Source organism: Pteropus vampyrus, unplaced genomic scaffold, assembly GCF_000151845.1.
Source record: "Pteropus vampyrus isolate Shadow unplaced genomic scaffold, Pvam_2.0 Scaffold162, whole genome shotgun sequence".
Lineage (NCBI taxonomy): Eukaryota > Metazoa > Chordata > Mammalia > Chiroptera > Pteropodidae > Pteropus > Pteropus vampyrus.
In genome coordinates this window covers 350134-370485 of record NW_011888943.1, presented here as the reverse complement: position 1 = coordinate 370485, position 20352 = coordinate 350134, and the positions used below count along the sequence as shown (strand labels likewise).

Genomic DNA, 20352 nt, shown 5'->3' with positions numbered 1-20352 from the left:
CTCTGCATCCCACACGGGTCCCTCTCTGATTTGTAAGTTTTGTTCTGGCCCAATGCCAGAGTCACCCTTGAGTGAGGCTGACAGCTTGAAGATTTCGCAGCATTAACCCGTCTCCCCATCATCCTTCCCTAGCCCCCCAAATCGGGGGGCAGGGCCCTGCCTGGCAGAAGGCACACAAGAGGCATTGTCTCCCCCACCCCCCGAACTGCCGCTTCAACTCTCGAACTTTCCACCAAACGCTTGGGCCCACGAGACCACCTGGTGTCCCAGCACCGGGCGCTCTGACAGGCTCTTCGGAGACACTGCCTCCTTGTTAGAGGCAGGCGCTGCGTCCTGGGACGCCGGGCGTGCAGGCGAGACCGCTGGCAGCCTGGCTTTCTGTCATCAGGGATGCAGGCCGCACAGATGTGGGGGTGGGGGTGGGGCCGGAGAATTGCTGTACCGCAAGATTAAACACTTCAGTGTCAACATGTGTGCGGTGCTGCTCGAACAATGTTATCATTGTGAACTGAATGGACCAAAGGGTTTAGGGGCCGGGGCGGGGAGAGGGAGAAAAGATGGGTTTAATTATCTCCAGGGCTGAAGCCAGTTGTTTGCCTAAAAAGACCCAGACGCTGGTAGGGCTGAAAAGAAAAATGGGCTGTAAGCCTGTGTCAATCTTTCCGACATACACCGAGGCAGGCGTCCTTCACCCATGGGCGCCCCATCTCCTCAGAGGGAGGAACCCAGCTCCCTAGGGTCTCTGGGTCCCAGTCCTACTCTTGGCTAATTGAAAATGAGGGGAAAGAATGGAAACTAGTTACTATTTTCAGCTAAATTAGCAATTCTCAACGAGGGGCAATTTTGTCCCCTACCAAGGGACATTGGGCAATGCCTGGATTCATTTTGTGTGTGCTACTGGCGTCTAGTGAGTGGAGGCCAGGGTCATTGCTAAACATCCTGCAATGCACAAGACAGCCCCACAACAGGGAATGGCCCAGCCCCACTGTCAATCATGCCGAGGTGAGAATCCCTGAGCCAGCAGACAAACCTCAAGAGAGTCACCAAACCTGGGTTTAGGCCCCATCTGGCTTCTCGGCTAGCTGCGCGGGACCCGGGCTCACTGGGCCTCGGTTTTTCCCTTGGTAACAAAGAAATGGATTTAATCGGTCTGAACTCCCCTTTCTCTGCTGTTAGGTTGTACCGTATAAAGTTGCCAACATTCTACCAAATTGACCTGTAGACGGTCTAAACTTAAATTCTACATCTGTGCTGCCCACTGTGGCAGCCGCGAGCTACATGAGTCTACCGAGCACTTGAAATGTGGCCGGTGTGGCTGGGAGCTCCGTGTTTACATTTATTTCAGCGTAATTAATTTAAATCTAAAGAGCCGCACGTGGCCAGCGGCTCCCGCACTGGACGGCACAGACACAGAGCACTCCGTGGTCACAGAAGGCTCTACCTGACAGCGCCGCTTCGCAGGATCAGTGCACGGGCTTCTTATAACAACGCGATGGTGTCAAGAGCTTATTGTAAACAAATGTCCAAATGTACATTCTCAGAGACAGGTGAGAAGGTTCTCCCTTGAAAAGCGAAATCGCACGCAAGTGGGGACAATTTGATTCCGGGCTGTGGGAGAGGCCTGGGATGGACGCTGGCAGCTCGGTGGCTCTACCTGCAAAACACGCACGAGAACCTCTGCTCAGTCACAGGGCCACTTGGGAGCTTGTCACTTAGTGAGGGACGCCACGCCGGGTGATCACCAGACCCCCAAGCTCAGGAGCGCAGGGCAGGGGCTTTGCTCCAGGACCCCAGCACTGCGGCCCCCTCCCCTGGGCTGAGCCGGGCCAGCTCAGTGGTCACAGTCCGCGGCCACCCCCTCACCCCAGTCTCTTTTGTTCCCTTCCTAGAACTTAACTGCTCTCTTTATTTTATTGGTCGGCCCGTTGACCTGCGTATTAACTGTCTTGTAGGTCTTAACTCCGAGAGAGTGGGACCTGAGCAAGGGCTCCAACACAGGTGCCCACCAGGCCAGGCTGGGTGTGGGTCCTAGTTCTACTGCCCCCTGGGCGCTTAGTGTGTCACTGCTCACCCAACGGGGGACGCGAACAACGATACTGAGTTCGGTGGGTCGTCTCCCCGCGTGTTAACTCAGGGGGTCTGGGGCGGGACCCAAGAACTCGCATTTCTAACATGTTCTCAAGAGATGCTGATGCCGCTGGTCTGGGGACCCCACGTGGAGAACTACTGGAACAGAGACCGTCTGTGGACCGCTGGCACACAGGGCGGCCCCGAGCGGCATTAACTTATACCGAGCTGGCATCGTGCACTGTGTCATCTGCCACACTTGTCTGCCACTAGGCAGGTCTCAAGGCTCTCAGTGAAGAGACTTTGGGAACTTTACCCCATGAGTCCCCTTAGAGAGACAAAAACAAAACCCTCCTCCTGGCCTCGCTCAGCTCCGGAAGCAGCAGAGAACCAGGGCAGAGGTGGGCCATGGGGACCTGGGTTAGAATGCAGGCCCTGCCTATCTCCACCCGTGACTCAGGACAAGTTAACCTGCCTCCGGGAAGCTCAGCTTCCCCCTCCATAAAATGGGGACATTAAGAGATCCCAGTCACGGAGCCATTGTGAGAATTCAAGGAGACAGAGGCGATTGTGGAGTGGGGTGGGGACATGTGCCAGACCAGAGCAGGCCCTGGGAACAGCGGGGTGGGGAGGAGCTCCTGAGGCTGCCCCCCCACCCCAGGGCAGGAGGGCGCCTGCCCAGACCTTCCCCCAAAGCAGCTAGAGACTCCTGGGTCAGCTGGGCAGGCGCAGCTGGTTTAAGGTATTTTAGAAGCAAATCAAATCAAATGAGAATTTATAATCCTTCCTGAGGTCTGGGTTCCATCAACCTAAACTCATTAGGCCTCAGCGGTGCAGGTGCAGCTAAGGAAGACATTGTTCTGCGTTTCCTTCACGCCGGGCTCCCATCTCCCTTTCAAAATAAGAGTATCAAGAGCTTTATTCATTTCATGTTCACATTTTAACAACCTGCACTTGAATTCCCAAGCCAAACTATGAAGACATCCTTAAAATTGCACTGTTATCCTTTGAACCTATTCCTGGTAAAGGAAGGAGCATCTGACCTCGAACCAAAGAATGGTTGCGAGATTACATTTTGGGTCCTCTGCTGAATTCCACCAGCAGAGTTGCAAACAGACTTCCAAAGTGAGTCTCTGGTTAACATGAAACAGTTCTAAATGGGGACATCTTCCCAAATCATTCAAAGAGATTAGTAGCGATTTGAGAGAATTCCTGTACAATTAAACTTGCATAAAGTTTTAAAACGAGTAAGACTGATCCGTGCCATTAGAAGCCAGGACAGTGGTCGCCCTTGGTTGATGGTGTGAGGGGTTCTGGGATCTGGTCACGTTCTATTTCTAGATCTGGGCACTGGTTACCCAGATGTGTTCACTTTATGAAAATGCCTAACTATTCTTGATTTGTGACACTGTTCTGTACACATACTACACTTCAAAAAATAGTTTTATTAACAATAAATGTTGGCTGGCTTTATCCATCTCCAGTTCTACTGAAGAAGAAGTATTTGTCACCATAGTTCCTCTATTGTAAGAGGTACAATCAATTTAATGACAGCCCTTTGGGGAAAAGATGTGAACACCTTTATCGATTTTGAGACATCTTGGTTTCAGAAACACTGTTAATCAAAGAAATGGCATATTAGGCCTAAAGCATGTACGTGGCTTTCCTACTGCCCTCACGTATGCTCCTCCCATTAGCAAGGCTGGTTACGAACCTGCTCCCAAGCCATTCTTCGAGTCTCAGGAACAGTTCAGGGTGAAGTCTAAGAGGGGGGGATTGGGAGCTAAACCTCCAAATTCAAATACACTCCCTGGCGATCCTGGGCCAGCTACCCACTTCTCTATGCTCAGTTTTCTGGTTTCCAAAATAGAGAGGATAGTAATGGCACCCACCTGAATGGTACCCATGAAAATTACTGTTATTATTATTGTTGTTATAATGGTTAACATAGCTATAATCGGATAGTAGGCAAGCCCCCAAACGCCCAACCCAGCCCCAAGGAGCCACAGGCTGTCTCCCATCGAACCTGTTCATGCAACATGATCCATCCTCTAGACTCAACTGACTCATGAGTGAACATGTGATTCAAGCTGCCTAAGAGTCTCTCCCTGGTAATCTTAGTCAAGAAATCAAGTTTATTCTGCCTTTTGGCTCCGCCATTGTCTGCACACTGACGTTTAGTCCTTAGGCTTGTTGCCTCATGGTCACAAAATGCCTGCCACGGCTCCAAGCATCACGGAACTGTATCCAAGGCAGGAAAAGGGGGGACAGGATAGAGAGTTCTGTTTGCTCAGCTGTCACTCATCAGGAAACAAAATATTTTTCAGAACCACCTCTCACCTCATTCTACCCCCAGCAGACTTCCTCTCGGGTCTCACTGGTTAGAGCAGCATCCGTGGCCCTTCCAACCTGCTAGGGACACTGGGAAAGCAAGTACGTGGCAGTCAGAGAGTTGTAACTACGAGTGGGTGTGGACGGCCGTCTTCCTCTCAGTAGGCAGGGTAGCGGGAGAATCAGCGAGGGAAGAGGGAAGCTGTTCCGGGACGGGGTCGAGGGATGTGTTTGCACCGATTCCCATTTTTCCCCTACTTAAACTATTATGAACAGATTCCTTTTGTCCATAACCAAGAGTTCTGTTACATATGCTTTGGTTCACACCAAACAGACACTGCCCAGAAACAACCCCAAGAACAGCTTCTACCTTCCTTCCCCCAGACCGTCTCTTCCACCAGTGGGCCTAAGGACACATCAGTCCCTCTTGGAAACAAGCAGAAGTGACCCAGGTGCCCAAACCACTTACTGGAAAAGATTCTTAGAGGCTGTCAGTGTAGCTACCAGGTTCCACCAGGCGGGCAGGGCTTTCCTCCAAGCAGCTCTCCACCCCTGGTTAGCAAACAATGACACAGATTCTCAACATGCCTTGAGTATCTTGATCTGTTCATCCTCTACCCAACGGGAAACAGGAGCCACCTGTCCCACAAGCAGAACTCGGGGCCCCACCCCGCCCAGGCCTCTGCTTCCTCCCAGCGGATAATGATTCCTGACCTGCTGGGGTCATTTCCAAGAACTTCTGCCCCTTATCTAAAGAGATCAGGAGGGTTCCGCAGATTAAGTTAAGTTTGTTTTCGGCAAACAATTGGCTGTTGGCTGGAGTCCCGTGCACTCTCCAAAGTTTGGGTTAAAGCTGTGCCTACTTACAGGTTCGTGGGGAGAGGCTCGGCTGCATGAATGTCAACACGCAACTGACCTTCTGCGCATATTCTCAGTGGCGCTGTTGCTTGGAGATTTAGGAAACTAGCATAGGGCCTCTTATTTATCTGTGCATATGGTTGAGCCAAATCTCATGTGTAAATAACGTATAAATCCAACTACAGACCACACAGAGGACAACAACAAAGGAAGAGAGAGAAATTATATGTATCACTTGAATGTGGCCACCTAGCAACCACTTTCAACACAACTTCCCTCACCCAACTCCCACTGCTGTGGCCGGAGGCCAGTCTCCTACCTTCCCGTCCTCCCTTGCAACAAGACCTGGCCTTATGAACCAGTTTGGCCTGTGGGACTTAAGATGTCTTCTAGAGGGCTTCTAGGAATCCAAGAGATAGACAAGCAAGGAGAGCTCTTTGGGCGCTTCCCCTTTCTCCTGCTTTGAATGTGAGATTGTACGAGGATGTGATGTCTGGGGCTGTGGCAGCCATGTTGCAACCATGAGGTAATACGCGTGAGGAATTTCAGGGTGAAGGAGGGAAGGTGGAAAGATTATGGATACTTGGATATCGCTGGGCTGCTATCCCAAACTTGGAATCAACTCGCTGAAGACTTGCCGTTGTGGAGATGATGACACAATTTTAATGCTGGAGCCGCCGTTAGGCAGGCATTCTGTGACTTAGAGCAAGTCCTAAATGACAGACATCATGCCTGTCCACAGAAGCAGGGAGCAAGTTTTGGGAGGTATATATCTCACAGCATCTTCTGTCCCTGAGGGTGGTGATAGGGTAAAGATAAGTATTTTGGTACGAATCATGGGCCCTAAACATGAGCCAATTATTTCATTTCTGCCTAAAAGAAAAACCCACAACAGGGATTTGCCATCAGAAACAGAGTGTGTCTATATCCAACGTGGCAGCTTCCTGAGGGACTTCAACGGTAATTTTCATTTTTTGTCCTACCCACTGCCTTCAGCCTAGCTAGCCCCGTGGAAGGGACAACTGCACATCATACTTTTTTGTCCCATGTACCCAGGCCTCTTGTAAACATCTATAATGGAATGGGAGTTGAATAAATAACACAAATATAATTTTTTAATGGGAAGCCACTCGGGAAGTGCATGGTCTTGGACATGGCCTTACAGGTGTTCCCAGACTTGCTGCTGGCGGACTAACCAGGACATCAGGCCACAGTCCATTGCCATGTTCATGGGCGAGGCTAGGAGAGACTGTCACCAGACAGGGACCCGAAGGCAGGCCCAGAAGCCGCCTCCATTTACGGGAGCTCCCTGCCACTATCTCATTTAATCCCAGCTGCCCTGAGCCACCCCACATTAGAAGGGAACTGCTATGGACTGACTTATGGCCCCCCAAATTCATGTGTTGAAACCCTACTCCCCAACATGGTGGAATTTGGATTCGGGGCATTTGGGAGATGGGGAGATGTTGGGCTTAGGTGTGGTCACGAGGGTGGATTCCCCGTGATGGGACTGGTACCCTCGCGATAAGAGGAAGAGACCAGAGTCCTCTCTTTCCTCCACGCGAGGACACACTGAGAAGGTGTCTCAGGCCCCGGGGAGAAACAGAACCGACCAGGCCGACACCCAGATCTTGGACTTCCGGCCTCCAGAACGGTGAGAAAGAAACGTCTGCCGTTTAAGCCACCTGGCCCAAGTATTTGTCACGGCAGCCGGAGCTGACCCAGATGGAGGCCCAGAGCGCTTCGGTACCTCCAACGACTGGCCCAAGGTCACACATCAGTGACCTGGGACTCAAAGGCAGACAGACCTGCCGTCCCCAAAGCTGGGCAAGTGACTTGTCGTCCTGGAGCCTCGGTTTCCTCACACATAAAAACAAATGTGGGGGTCACGCTACCCGATCAATGACGGTGTGGGCGGGTCCTCGCTGAAGATGAAGAAACGTCAGTCAATCGTCCATGTCAAAAAACGGGGGACACAGGAAATGCCACCCCCCCCAAGTCTGACAAACGGAATTCAGAAAAGAGAGGGAGAATGTACACTTTTACTGTGAAATTTTTATGTGTTTGTTTTTGAAGAGTAGGCCAGCCCACAGTCAAGGGTTCACATCCGAGGGGCTATTTGTGCCCTAAGCTGGCAGACTCAGGTCCTGACGGTTCGGCGTTTCCCTAAAAGTCTGCATCGGTAAACACAGGCGGTGACCAACGTGAGGGAACCTTCTGGAACGGCGGCACCGTAATAAGACCAGCTTCCTGGTTTGCCTCGTGCCCGATCAACGCAGCTGGGCTGCCTGCCTCAGGTGGGCACCGCCCCACCCTCTGCCCAGGATGCCAGAGCCGTACTGGGGACCAGCACAGGCTCCAGAGCAGCCCGGGTTTGGGCCTGGCAAGTGACAGTATCTCTGCCAGCGGCTAACGTGCCTCCTGCCTCTGCTCAGCGCGCCCTCCCAGCAGCCCGGCACCAAGATTCACCCGGAGAAGGACATGGGGACCCGGAGTTCAAGAAGCTGGGAAGTCTTCAGAGGAGAAATCTGTTTAAAGCAGTTTCCTTAAACTAGAAGGAGCCCCTCTGAATGCCCCGAAGCAGAGAGGGTGCCTGCGTGTCGCTGGACATCTTCAGAGGGACGAAAGAGGCAGAAAAACTCCTGCTTTTTATTTTTAACCCTTTCCCAGGCAGAGGGTATAGACCGTCTAAAGCAGGGGCCAGCACACTTCCATAATGGGCCAAATGCTAAATATTCTAGCCTTTGGGGAATACAGGGACTCACCTCTGTCCCAGCAGCGTGACAGCGCCCAGACAACATACATGATGAGCGTGTTCCAGCAAAGCTTTACAGACACTGGAATTCGAATTTCATCTGATTTTTACATGTCGTGAAATATGCTTCTCCTTTTGAGTATGTGTCGCCCTTTAAAAATGTAAAAACCATTCTTGCTCACAGGCTGTACAAAAACAGACAGCAGGCTGGATTTGGCCCCAAGTCCCCATGCTTTAAGCAGCTTTTAAGCTATAGTGAGACATGGAAAAATGCAGCTTCTCTGCTCATCCCACCTTCACCCCAATAAGCTACCTGCCCAGAGAGGGGAATAGTTAAGAGAGAGGTTTTTGCCCTATTTTCTCCCAAGGAAAGTTGAAAGGGAAGAAGAGGGACCCGCTCTAAGGCTGTGTTTAATAATCTTTTAGTGCCGTTGGGCAGAAAGAGCTGTAAATATTTTGGTTCCCAGGAGAGGATGCCCACTCTTTACAGATCTGACCTCCATTTTCGTCCCCGGGGTGTTTGAGACTCAGGAGGAGCTGCGTTCCCAGGAGAGGGCTCACGCTTTGATTGCAGTCTGGGTCCCTTTCAACCAGAAAATAACCCATCGGTCTAGAAATGCCGCTTGTCCCTGTCGCTGCCACGGCCAATGGCCTGAAGCAAAGGCTCCCGCACCGATGTCCGCGTCTGAGGAAAGTTACCCTAAACCAGTGGTTTTGCCCCCCAGGGGACACTCGGCAATGTCCAGGACATCTTTGGCCGCCACGGCTTTGGAGAGGGGTGCCGCTGGCACCGGGTGGGCAGTGGCCAGGGTGCCGCTCATCATCCTGCAATGCCCACGACGGCCGCACAGCAGAGAACTGCCTGCCTAGGAACGTCGGCGGTGCCGAGGCAGAAAAATCTTGCCCTAAACCGACCTAAGGGGGCACTTCCGGCCTCCCGGGGTGTGTGAGCCACGAGATACCCACAGACCTCTGGGTCCCCTTTCCCATCCCCCGCCCCCGCCACTACATTAAGACAATGAGGAGCTCAGGGTCTGGGAAGGTATAAGGCGAGCAGCGTCATTTATTGTTTCCTCCTAAAGGAAATGACCAACTGGTGCCTCCACCTTATAAACTGTTTACTAGCCCTGGAAGGTTCTGAGGCCCTGCTGCCATTTTTAAGGGCTTCTCTCTCAACAAATGTTAGGTCAAGTCGGTCAGAAAATGGAACCTGAGAAGGGGGAAGATGGTGGGGGGCATTTTACAAAGTTCAGGACCAAGAAGAAAACTGAAAGACCTAAAACGACCCCCCGCCCCCTCTAACTTGCTCATAAACAAACGACCGCTTTATACTGGGCTTCTTATAAACAGGCGGAGAGTTTTAAAGGCCTCCGTGCACTGCCGAGTGGGGCTTGCTGGCTGAGGCCGCGTCGTGTAGGTGGCTCTGTACGCTGATACATTGGCCTTTGGGGTGTGGTACCATGAACATACCCAAAGACTGGCCCTCCGGGGCCCAAGCTTTGGAAACAGCGACTCCACCAACAGCCACCTCTCCTAGTCCCCAGTAGGAGATTTTTCAGGTTCACTGGGACTTGGAAAAGTGTAACCACAGAGAATGCAGATAAAGACGTAACAAATATCCGGGGGACCCACAACTAAATTAACAAGAATTAAGATAGTGGTCGCTTTTTTTTTTTTTCCTAAATAAAACTTTCATTTTAGAATGACTTTAGATTTACAGAAAAGCTACAAAGATAGAAGAGTTCTCCCGCACCCCCACCCAGCTTCCGCCAAGGGGACTGACATATTCCGTAACCACGGGACACTTGTCAAAACTACGAAATTAACATCAGTGTGCTACTATTAACCAAACTCCAGATTTTTTTCAGATTGCCCCAATTTTTCCACTGATATCCTTGTTCTGTTCCAGGATCCAAGCCAGGATACCACCCTGCACTTCCTAATGGCTTCTTATTGTTAAAAGAGCAAACGACAGGAACGACTGGAGTTTATTTAAAATTTCTCCCCACTCCCACCCCTTGCCTGCCTCCACCATGTTTCCAAGCTGTTGCTACATGTGTAAGAACCCACAGAGAGTATACAGTATTATCTGGTGTCCTTGTGCATGTGTTTTCAGTGACAAATGGGGGCATCCTAGACATCCTTCTGCCAGTTGCTCTCTCCTTCTTGACATTCTGTTTTGCGTCTATGTTGCTACATAAAGAAGTCATCCTTGTATCCCCTTCCGGTTTATTACAAAAGTATAAAACACTGATTACCAAAGTATTTCTCCAATCCACTGCTCCTGGACATTCAGACTGCTAGTGAGTTTACGCTACCACAAACAATATGCAATATTTGCTTTGGTACATGTGGTAAACACCACCCCATGGCCTTTGCTATACAATGTCTTAAGCAGGATGGATAATGAAAAGGAAAGTCGTAAGCGACTTAACTTTATCTTACTCTTCAGAGCACCTACCCACAAAGTCAAGGTCAAGGGCTCAGCACCACTTGCTTTGGTGGTCTCAACACCACGCCCCCTACGCCATTCGCATACCCCACGGGGCCAGGAGGAAAAAGTGGACGGCTTTACATTCACCAAGAGCTGGATCCAAATGCCAACCCCACCACTTCCCGGCTCTGCAAGTTCGGGTCCCTTCCGTTTCCTCGACCCGAAAACGAGAACGGTACTACCTGCCCTGTAGGATGCGGAGCGAACGAAAAGGAGCCTGATAAAGCTGTCAGAAACCCATTACCGCAGGAGAAGGATCACCCCGCCACCCTCTCACTTTATTACTACTGTTTCCTTCAGCAGTGCGTTTAGATGATGAAGGAGTCTCTGAATTCAGTTTCTGGATCCAGCCACGCACGATCCTGCCCAGACTAGGAAGGCCTCTGAGGCCCGGGAAGAAAGAGCCGCTCTCACAGTCAGGGCAAGACTTCATGACAAGGCAATGACCTGCACAGCCCAGAGACACGCCAGCCAGGATGAGCGCCTCTTGAGCTGGGACCAGTCGGGCTCCTTAATTCTCTGGGTAGTGAACCGGACTAAAGCTGGAGCTCGCTTTTGCTGAAAGACAAGTCCTAAAGAGGCGAGTCATTTTACAAGTGGGAATGGAGAGAAGTGGTTATTCTTGTTGAACCACGTGAATACCTCAGTGATACGGAAGCATCTAGAAACACCGGTCTCCCAAATGGGGTGCAAGCATTTGGGGGAGGCGAGAGGGATCCATCGGGATACAGGGGGTAAATATTACAACTACGGTGAAGTGAATTTCCAGAACTGACGGACACCGGGGGAGAAGGACATTTACTAGCCGAGCTCCGACGACGATCTCTGCTTAACAACATGATGAGACGAAGAAATGCAGATCTTGTTTCAGAAACGCAGCCAACAATTCACTTGTTCCGTCTCCTTCGCGTCACCTTGCGAGACAGGCTTCGCCTCCGACAGCGCGGCAGTCACCGGTGCCATTTCCCAGAGTCGCTCTGGTGCTCCCCTTTCCGAGTGGGAGAACTGTAATTGCCTGACCACCCTGGGTCAGGTTTGGGCATGTGACTAGTGCTGACCAATGAAATCTGAGCGGAAGTGCCAGGTCACTTCCAGGTGGAAATTTTAAAAGTCCTTGTGCCCGTCACATTGTCTTTCTCCTCTGGAGCAATAATTGGTGACATTCAAAAGGGTGCCAGCTCCATCGGCCTGGGGATCTGAGCACCCTCTCACTGGCCAGTGTGCGGAGCACCCTACCAACTTAGGATGGAGCCGTAACTTCATCTAAGAGACGGGAGACGTACTGAATTTTGACCAACTGAGATCGTGGAGTTCTTTATACTGCATGATAACTTCATTAATGCAGACTAGACAGATGAACGCTCAAGATCATCAAAATTTAGGACCAGATTTTTAGCTCACTGAATCCAAACTGCTGAACCATGATGTTGAAAGATTAGATTCCATCACACTGAAAATTTTAGTGACAGCAAAACTAGTTTAAATTGTCTCATTAATTAAAATTAAAATCTTTTTATCGATAATGATAAATCAGATAAAATGTGTATGAGTGAACATTAGAATTGTGTATCGTTTTTACCTTTGCCTCCTACTTACGTTTCTGTTTTAGTCTTTGTCTTATAAAGTACAAACGATCCTAAAACAGTCAGAGTTACACGATTTACCTCTCTTTAGGGTGTGTGCTCGAAAATTTATTGTGGAGTTGCAAGATTAAAAAACATTTAGAAGACACGGCCTAGAACATTCTTCGCCTCATCCATGCACACAAACAGCCAAAGTCTGAGCACCGTCTACGCCGCGAGAATTCTGCAGGGCGAGAGAGTAACGATGCCTGAAGAAACGGGCCAGAAAAAAGACCTTTATCAAAGACCAAAACACGAGCTGTGCGAACCACAGGGGGACTCGCCTGTCTTTGTGTGTGTTGCTGAATTGCTGGGCAGATCAGCACTGGGAACATTACAGGACCCTCGGAGGCCAAGTGTCATGCTAAGTGCTTAGGAGTTTTGTATTTTTTTCTCCTTCAAACTACATGAAAGCAAGAGAGAGACTGGCATTACAAGACAGTACAGGCCTAACTCCAATGCTTAAAAAACATGCAAGTCCTCGATTTTGGAAACAGTGCAAGTTTTTATTCACAGCCAAATTTAATTAAGCCAGACAACAAAAGATGGAAACTTGAAAGCTACTCTGGGGAGATAAAGATGTGAAAGAAGAACACGTGACCTCAAAGATGCAGGGAAACTTAATACTCGCGAAGTCAGATTTTTCAAGCAGTACAGAAAGAGCTGGAGGGAATTTATGGGAAGCCTCGAGTGAGAAAGCCCACCCCTCGTCTCAGGCCCTGGGACGTCCTCCGTCCTCCAAGTCCCCTGGTCTCCAAAGGCTTCTAAGGGCACTGAATCCCCACGGGGCTTTGTTGCAGCCCAACTGCAGCTGGAGTGGGGGGGGGGCGGTCTTGCACCTGCTCCAATAAAAAGTGGGGACGTTGTACCGGTCTGTTAATGAATGCTTTGGGCTTGTCACTCCCTTGAAGGAAAAGACAATTTGTACTTTGACCATCTTCCAGAAAGGGGTGGGAAGAAATACTTCAGTAATATGATTTTTTAAAATTAAAACTTTTTTATTTTGGAATAATTTTTGATTTAGAGAAAAGTTGCAAGATTAGTACAGAGAGTTCCTGTATAGCCCTCGTTCAAGTTTCAGTTTTCCGAGCAGTAAGAATTTTAAATAACCATGGATGCTAAAAGCGAGACAAAGAGGTAGCATTATACTCTCCTCACCCTCCAATGAGTGTGGCGCGCTCATTCGAACCTCACCGATCTCCGAAAGGAGAGGGAAATGCACGCGCACGCGAGCCCACATACTTGGGGACATTTTCTTGACATCTTTCAAACAACACGGGTGGCTTAATCTCAGCATTCTAAGATTAAGAACTGAAACACTGCAGTTTGGATTAATATACCAAAGTGGACAATGATCTGGACATCGCAGTAAAAACAAGAACTACCAATTATTGCACACCTACTGTGTGCAAGACTCCGCGCGTATGTGACATGATTTTGTCTTCGTGAGGATCTGCGGAGGAAGGGATTATTATTCAGCTTTTTGAAACGAGGAAACCAACCCAGAGATGTTGAGTAACTTGCTCAAGGTCACGCAGCCAATATGCAACCCTAGTGGAAACAGACACATGGGTTTAAGCTGTGTCTAAAGAGAATCACTGTGGATGCCGTGCTATTCTCCCCTGCCAAGTCACACCCTCTGCTGTCACCGAGGACTTCCGTTACATGGCAGTGAAGCCCCCAACCCCCCACTCCATATATCATCCAGAATTAGCTGCAAAGTGTCAGGAAACTTGGCCGGGCAGCCCCAAGCATCGGCGAGGGCTGGAAGCCTTCACTGTGAAGCCCTTTATAGAAAGCCGCGGTTGGCAGCCCCGCTCCTGCATGGGAACAAATTAACATTGGCATTCGAAACGCAGGAAAGGAAGGAAATTGGAAACACAGTTTATACTTGGCCAGCCCTTTGAAATACTGTACCATGCTACCGACATCAATTAATGAAAAGCAGGGGTGTGCTGAGAGGCTCTGGTTTGGAAATGCATTAACACACGTTAAACATGTTTGTACAGGAACTAGATTATAAGCACCCTGGCTCCAAAACAATAAAGCAATTACCCTGAAACTGGTGCTCTCTGAGTTGTCATTAATTCAATCCACTCCACGCGGATCAGCAAAGGCTTTGCACGGCTCCCAACAATGCCTTCCGACCCAAATGTTGAAAGGACAGCATCGCACATGCTACTCGGAGTTTCCCATAAGTAAGTGTCAAACTTCATGCGCTCCTAATGTCCCCCCGAATCATAAACACCCCGCTTTGGGGAGGGGAGACTACACAGTGGCGGCCCTGGGATTCATTGGCACTGCCATTTCACACTGGGTTCGTGCAATTTTTCGCTGGGGGAGGTGAACTATGAAATATCTGCTCCGTATTAAGAAATACCAAGTCACATTTTTGTCAGATATTATTTGTCAAATGCCATTTTCTGTAAAACCCAGAATTCATTTGCAGCTGAACACACAGCACACACGGGACGGTTCGCATGACAGCCACGATCGCGCACGGGCCGGTGTGCAGTGAGAGAACCCCTTCCTCTGTAAACCGCGAACGCACGCGGCTGAGCCCCGGGATGAATACAGCGCTGTGCCTCGAGCCGCCTGCGCGGAGGACCCAGGCCGCTGGGAGAACAGACTCGGAACAACCGGACAGGCGGGCGTCCGCTTCACAGTTTCATGAGAACGCCGAAGAGGAGATGTGACGTGATGTGAGCGAATCTCAACGTTTCTGGCGGGCAAGGAAAGAATCGGCTCGTTTCTTGAAAGACTGGCATCCCCGGGCACGTCACCCACACCGATACCCACCTGCGTCCGGCGTCCACGGTCCAGGCGACAAACGTCACCGACGCAGCCGCCCTGCATCCTCGCCCTGGTGACATCACCCTGCAACTCCAAGTCAATCTGGGATCCATCACGTCGGAGCAATTTGGGTGTGTAAAGCTAAATGTGTTATCATTTTCACCACAAATTAACAGTTTCTATGTAAATATTGGTATTTCCTCACCCCATGAAGGCGAGAGGAGGCAAATGGCACCGGCACATTTGATTTAAACTAATTAAAAGCAGAGGGTCATGCAATTCAATATATTGATTTTACCAGTGGGACTTAAATCTTTTATAATAAGTGTACACAGCTGTGGTGCTCCCCCCCCCCCGCCCCGCACCACGCTTTAAAGGCTAATCCTCACATTCCTTCTGACAATAACATGACAGGTCCCACACATCCCTGCCTGTGCCCTAACCCCTGGTGACACTGCCAGAGTGCATTAAGGCGAAGCATTGTAGCGACTTGCCAAAAAAAACCCCAGTGTGCCGACAGCCCCCAGCCAGGCCCGAAGAGCGATTGCAAAAAAGTTAACGTGGCCAGCCATTTGGTGCAGAAGACGCTCCATTCGAAATATTCAGCTGGTTAAATGGACGGGCAGGCTGGGGAAGGGTGGGGACTGGGGCAGTGTTAGGACACTCTGATTCCTGCGATGGGCCAAATATGACCTTACCCAATAGGAGGAGAAAAAAAAAAGATATTAAAGCGATAGGGGTGATCAATCAACTTAGAAGGGACTCTCCCTGGAATGAAGTCATCACTTGTCTCCGAGTTCGGCGGACATGTGACATGCGCTCACATCGCAGGCATTCCGGTGGGCAGAGAGCGCACCCCAGCTGTGTTTATTTCGGCAGAGGCTTCAGAGCCTGCTACCCTAGGTAAGGCCCCGAACCGGAGCTCGCGAGAGCTGCATCCCAGCTCCTTCTCCACGCATTCAGAGACCCGTTCCTTTACTGCCCTGAAATCGATTTTTCTCTGGGCCGCCTCCCTTACCCCTTTGATGGGTCGCTCCCCAACTGAATGACGAGCCTGGAATAAAAACACCAAAAAGAGCCACCCGAGCTGGCATCCAGGGCTCGGCCTTCACCTCCTTTGGTTCCAGGAGAGAAATACAAAGATCATAAAAGTTCAAATCTGGGTCACATATATCCTTGGGAGAAGGAGGGAGAAGATCTTTGATTTATAGAAGCAGGAAAATGAGGTTTAAAAGAAGTGATTTTGAAAGGGTTACTAAAAACACAGCTGTTGGTGCACTCCTATAGCGAAGGCACTCTGCAGAAAGCAAGCAAGAAGGGGGAAAGCCTGTGTGACATCTATATTAACCTCTGGCTGCTTACCAGTGAGAGCCGGCGCTCCGAGTGCTGGAATGTGGAACAGCCCCTTCCAAAGCTTAACACAAGCCAGGTTACAGCTGCAAATGCCTGCAGCCCATGCTCCCTTCGTGGAGCACTCCCTGAAGGAAATTTTTAAACTGTAACAGAATCTTTTTCTAATACTCTACAGTGGTAGGGCCTGTTCTTAAGGGGCAAAAGGAGAGATCTTAATGCCAAACACTTGTCAACAAAAAGGATAGCCAGATGGTAAAGGAAAAGTCACATAGCGAGGCCCCTCGCTGCCTCTTCAGCTGCATTCACAAAAGCCACTTTTATACACAGAGGCCAATAATGATAGGTTTCCAACTTTCTCTTTTTTTTAATTTGGCTTTGAAGATTAAACAAATTTGGTTCCTTCATAGCCCGGACCAGAGATAAACATGCACCGCACGCCCCTAATGCCAGCCGGCTTCTTTAGAAGATTCCACAAGAAACTGCTGAATTTCCTGAAGAAAGAATTGTGGGGAGCTATGCCCGGGTCCCGGTCCGTAGGAGTCACAGTGCCTGGGAGCTATTTAAGAGAGGATAGCCTGCTTTGAATTCTAAAAATTAAGTCTATCCAGCAGAGTCCAGGGCTTGTTAATCCAAACCAGTTTACAAATCTCGCCATTGAACTTAAGGGGCCCAGGCTGGGAAGGAGTGAGTCCCAGTCTGGCAGTGCGACCAGCGTTACACCAGGCTTTACTGTGCAGGCTGGCCTTCGTCATAAGCTGCGGTCTGAAGCCCTCATCGTCAGCACCTGGTTTTGTCATAAATTCTCCTCTAGGTCTCTCTCTAGTTTAGATCCCGCTCAGCCTGGCAAAAAGCTTGACTTCTGAGAAGAACTTATAGGAATAAAAACCAGTTTGGCTGCAGACAGAAGGAAGAATAACGTACCAGGTCTGCAAAAGCCTTCAGAATTCAGACAGAGGTCTCCCAAGCACTGCAGGACAGTGGCGGTCTGCAGTGGAGGGATGAGAGGCCAGTGGACAAAGTTGGCCTCCCCTCAAGATCTCCATCAAAGGCCCTCCAGAGTCCCCCCAGGTCCCCTGCACGCTAACGAGTAATGGTTCGATATGGACAAGTGACATTTTCCTACTCTTAAAGTGTCAGAATAACTCCTTTAGAAAACTTAGTATACTACAGATCAATATGATCTGCAACCCAAGGAAAAATCATGTGCCTTATCAGCAAACTCACTTCCAGGCACGTCTCCTACACGTCCCCCTCCAATCCCACTGCCACCCTCAGGGCCCTCCTGGGGAAAAATTCCGGGACCATGACCGAATGGAAGGCACAGGTGGTTTATTGGTTCATTCCCGTGCTGAGCAGAAATAGGTCAACCTTAGAAGCTTCTACAGAAGAGTCTTGCCAAACTGCAGTCCAGGTCTTCACCCAACTAATTACCTTGAGTTTTAGGGACAGAGAGAGAAAGAAACAAGGTCAGTGCACTCTGTTAAAAGCCACTCTGCCATCTAATTTGGAGTGATGTTGCAGAAAGCAAGACCTGAGGAAGCCAGGGCTGCCCCACAAAGCCCAAAGCCAGCCCTGACTAAGAGGCTCAGACAAGCCGGTCTTTGTCCTTTCGAGATGAAAGAAATGGGACTAACGGGGTTGAAAGGTGTGTGTGCAGCCAGAGGAGGAAAAGCGCCCAGCTGTGGCCTTCCCAGACAAGTCCCAGCTTGCTCCCAGCACCAAGGGGGAGCAAACAGCCCTGCCCCGAGATTCCCAGGGGCACCAGGCTGGCAACTCAGCCCCTTCTCCAGTACGGGGAGCCCTGCGTCTGGCCCCGCCATTGGTCCATGAACAGCAGGGCGCCTTCTGGACGGGATATGCAGAGCCTTCCACGGAAGCCGGGGGCTCACGAATACCTTCTTAATGACCTCGGCCAAGCTCTGAAGGCGGCCACTGGGCCCGGCTGCACTCACAGGGAGTCACGGGTACCCAACAGGGCAGGGTGCCATCAATTCCGGCCAGAGAAAGGCCCTGGTTAACGCCAGCTTCAGGACAGCTACAGAGCTCTGGGCCGCCAGAGCTTTAATTTACTTATTTATATGTATGGATTTGGAATTTTTCTTTAGTTTCTGGTATGGGTCCTAAATGCACATGGTAAAAAAAAAAAAAAATCACACACAAGTGCAGGCAATGAAAGATCAGACCCCACTCCCTCAGCCCCAGCCCCGGCCCCAGCCCCAGCCCCGCCCGGTCTCCCATAAAATCCACCTCCAGGTTCAGCGTCTTCCTCCAGTGGGGAAGGGATGGCATACAAGCACCTACGTAACCTCGCTGATCTGCACCTTGCTCTTTCCCACCTCGGACATCGTGGAGATTGTTCTGAATCAGGACAATCTAACAGGCTGCTTCGTATAATTTAAACTTTCTTGAGGTTGTTTTGGCATCTACACCTCCCACCCCTTGCTCGCTGAAACTCGTTTCACTATTTGATTTTTGGCTATTAGTAAGGACAGACAATGGCCTCCCGGGAACTCTGGGGACCTTATCTGGAGCGGGAAGCATTGCGGTCGATCCTGGCTTCCCTGAGCCCTGCGTCCACGCCCCCCAGAGCTCCACGGGGGCCTGAGCGCCATTATCTCCATGTTGACACTCCGCCCGTGGGCGTGAGTTTGCTGTCTTGAATCTGTTAGGATTTTCGCAGCAAGTTACACATGTAGAATGAAAGCGGCTCAGGAAACAGCGCTATCGGGGCGTGTTATCTGGAAACCAAATATTTGATCATCAGCCCTACAGCGCGCTGCCGGGGGTTAGTTTGAGCAAGTCTGGTGAGTGTGCGTGCACGGATGGAAGGGGGGCCGCCGCGTCCCCGCCGCAGCCCCCGCCGCAGCCCCCGCCTCCCGTCCCCGGGGCCGCTGCGGCTCCAGTCCGGAGCTAGGTCTCCCAGCCGCCCCCGGCGGCGTCTGCTCGGAGATCCCGCGCCACCCAATCGCCAAAAGCCGTGGTTTGCGCGCCACATGTGATAAACGCTGAAAATGGATTCTGCCCGCCCGGGACCTATCATTAAATATTTAAAATAGAAAGCTCGCAATGGCAACGTTTCTTCCCCAGTTCCAGCCAGGAGAGCCGAGGGCGAGGGGGGTGCCCAGCGGCCGGGAGAGGGGCCCCGAGGCGCTCGGGGCGCGCAGCACGCTAGGGCGGGCGCACCGCGAGCGGACAGGTAGGGCTTGCCAAGGCCGGGAAGGGGGCGCGAAGCCCGCGATGCCAGAGCCAGGCAGGGCTGCGAGGGGCCCAGAAAGGGCGGGAAGGCAGCTCTGCCGAGCAGGGCCCTTTAAATCCAGGTAGCGCGGGTCGCGCCGGCCCGGCACAGCTCACATGACCGAGCCCCGCGCTTTGAACTGAGCCGCGGCCGGCCCCCGAGCCTGCGGCCCCAGAGGTGCGGCTGGCAGCTTAACCCAGAGGGGCCCACCCTCCCCCAAACTCCAACAGGCCAAATTAGCCTTGTTTGCCCTACCTGGGGCGCGCACAGCTTGGGGTCCACTGGGACCGGGGGTAGGAGACCCACGGCCAGGCACTACGGTTTTGCAAACGGCCGAAGTAGAAAGATGGGCGGGCTGGATGTAAGAAGCGGTCCCCTCCTCCCTGTTCCAAAGCGCCTCCTGGCCGAGACGGTCACCCCCTTCCTCCTGCCCTCACTCACCGAGGTTGACGAAGCTCATGACCATGTCGGCGTCGGTGAGGAAGTGGCTATCTTGCAGGCTGGCCAGAGGGGGGCCCTGGGTGCTGAAGACCGCCTTGTAAGGGTAGGAGAAGCCCTGGCCGTCGGGCCCGCTGCCCTCCTCCACCGCCATGGCATTGTACAAGTCCAGCATGAACATGGGCGCCGAGTTGTGCTTGCCCTGGAGGTGGGGGCGCGGGCGATGGGGCAAGCCCAAGATGGAGAGGATCTCGCGCTGCATCTCCCGCCTCTCCTGGCTGCGGAGGCGCCGGTGAATGAAGCTCGAGTGCACCTCGTTGTCCAGGCTGAAGTCGGCCAGGGCGGAGCGCAGCAGGAACAGGGGCGCCCAGAGCGCCACGAAGCTGTGGGGCGCCGCGGCGCGCAG

At 51.4% G+C, this 20352-nt stretch overlaps 1 protein-coding gene across 1 annotated transcript in view; it reads right to left on the bottom strand.

Moving 5' to 3' along the window:
- BMP7 (bone morphogenetic protein 7) overlaps window positions 1-20352 on the bottom strand; it is a gene marked incomplete at its 5' end in the record, with an annotated part of 81139 nt that extends 60787 nt beyond the window's left edge. Inside the window, one exon of the mRNA XM_011370182.2 lies at window positions 19950-20352. Coding sequence (XP_011368484.1) covers window positions 19950-20352 — 403 coding nt within the window. The remainder of the gene's footprint in view (window positions 1-19949) is intronic.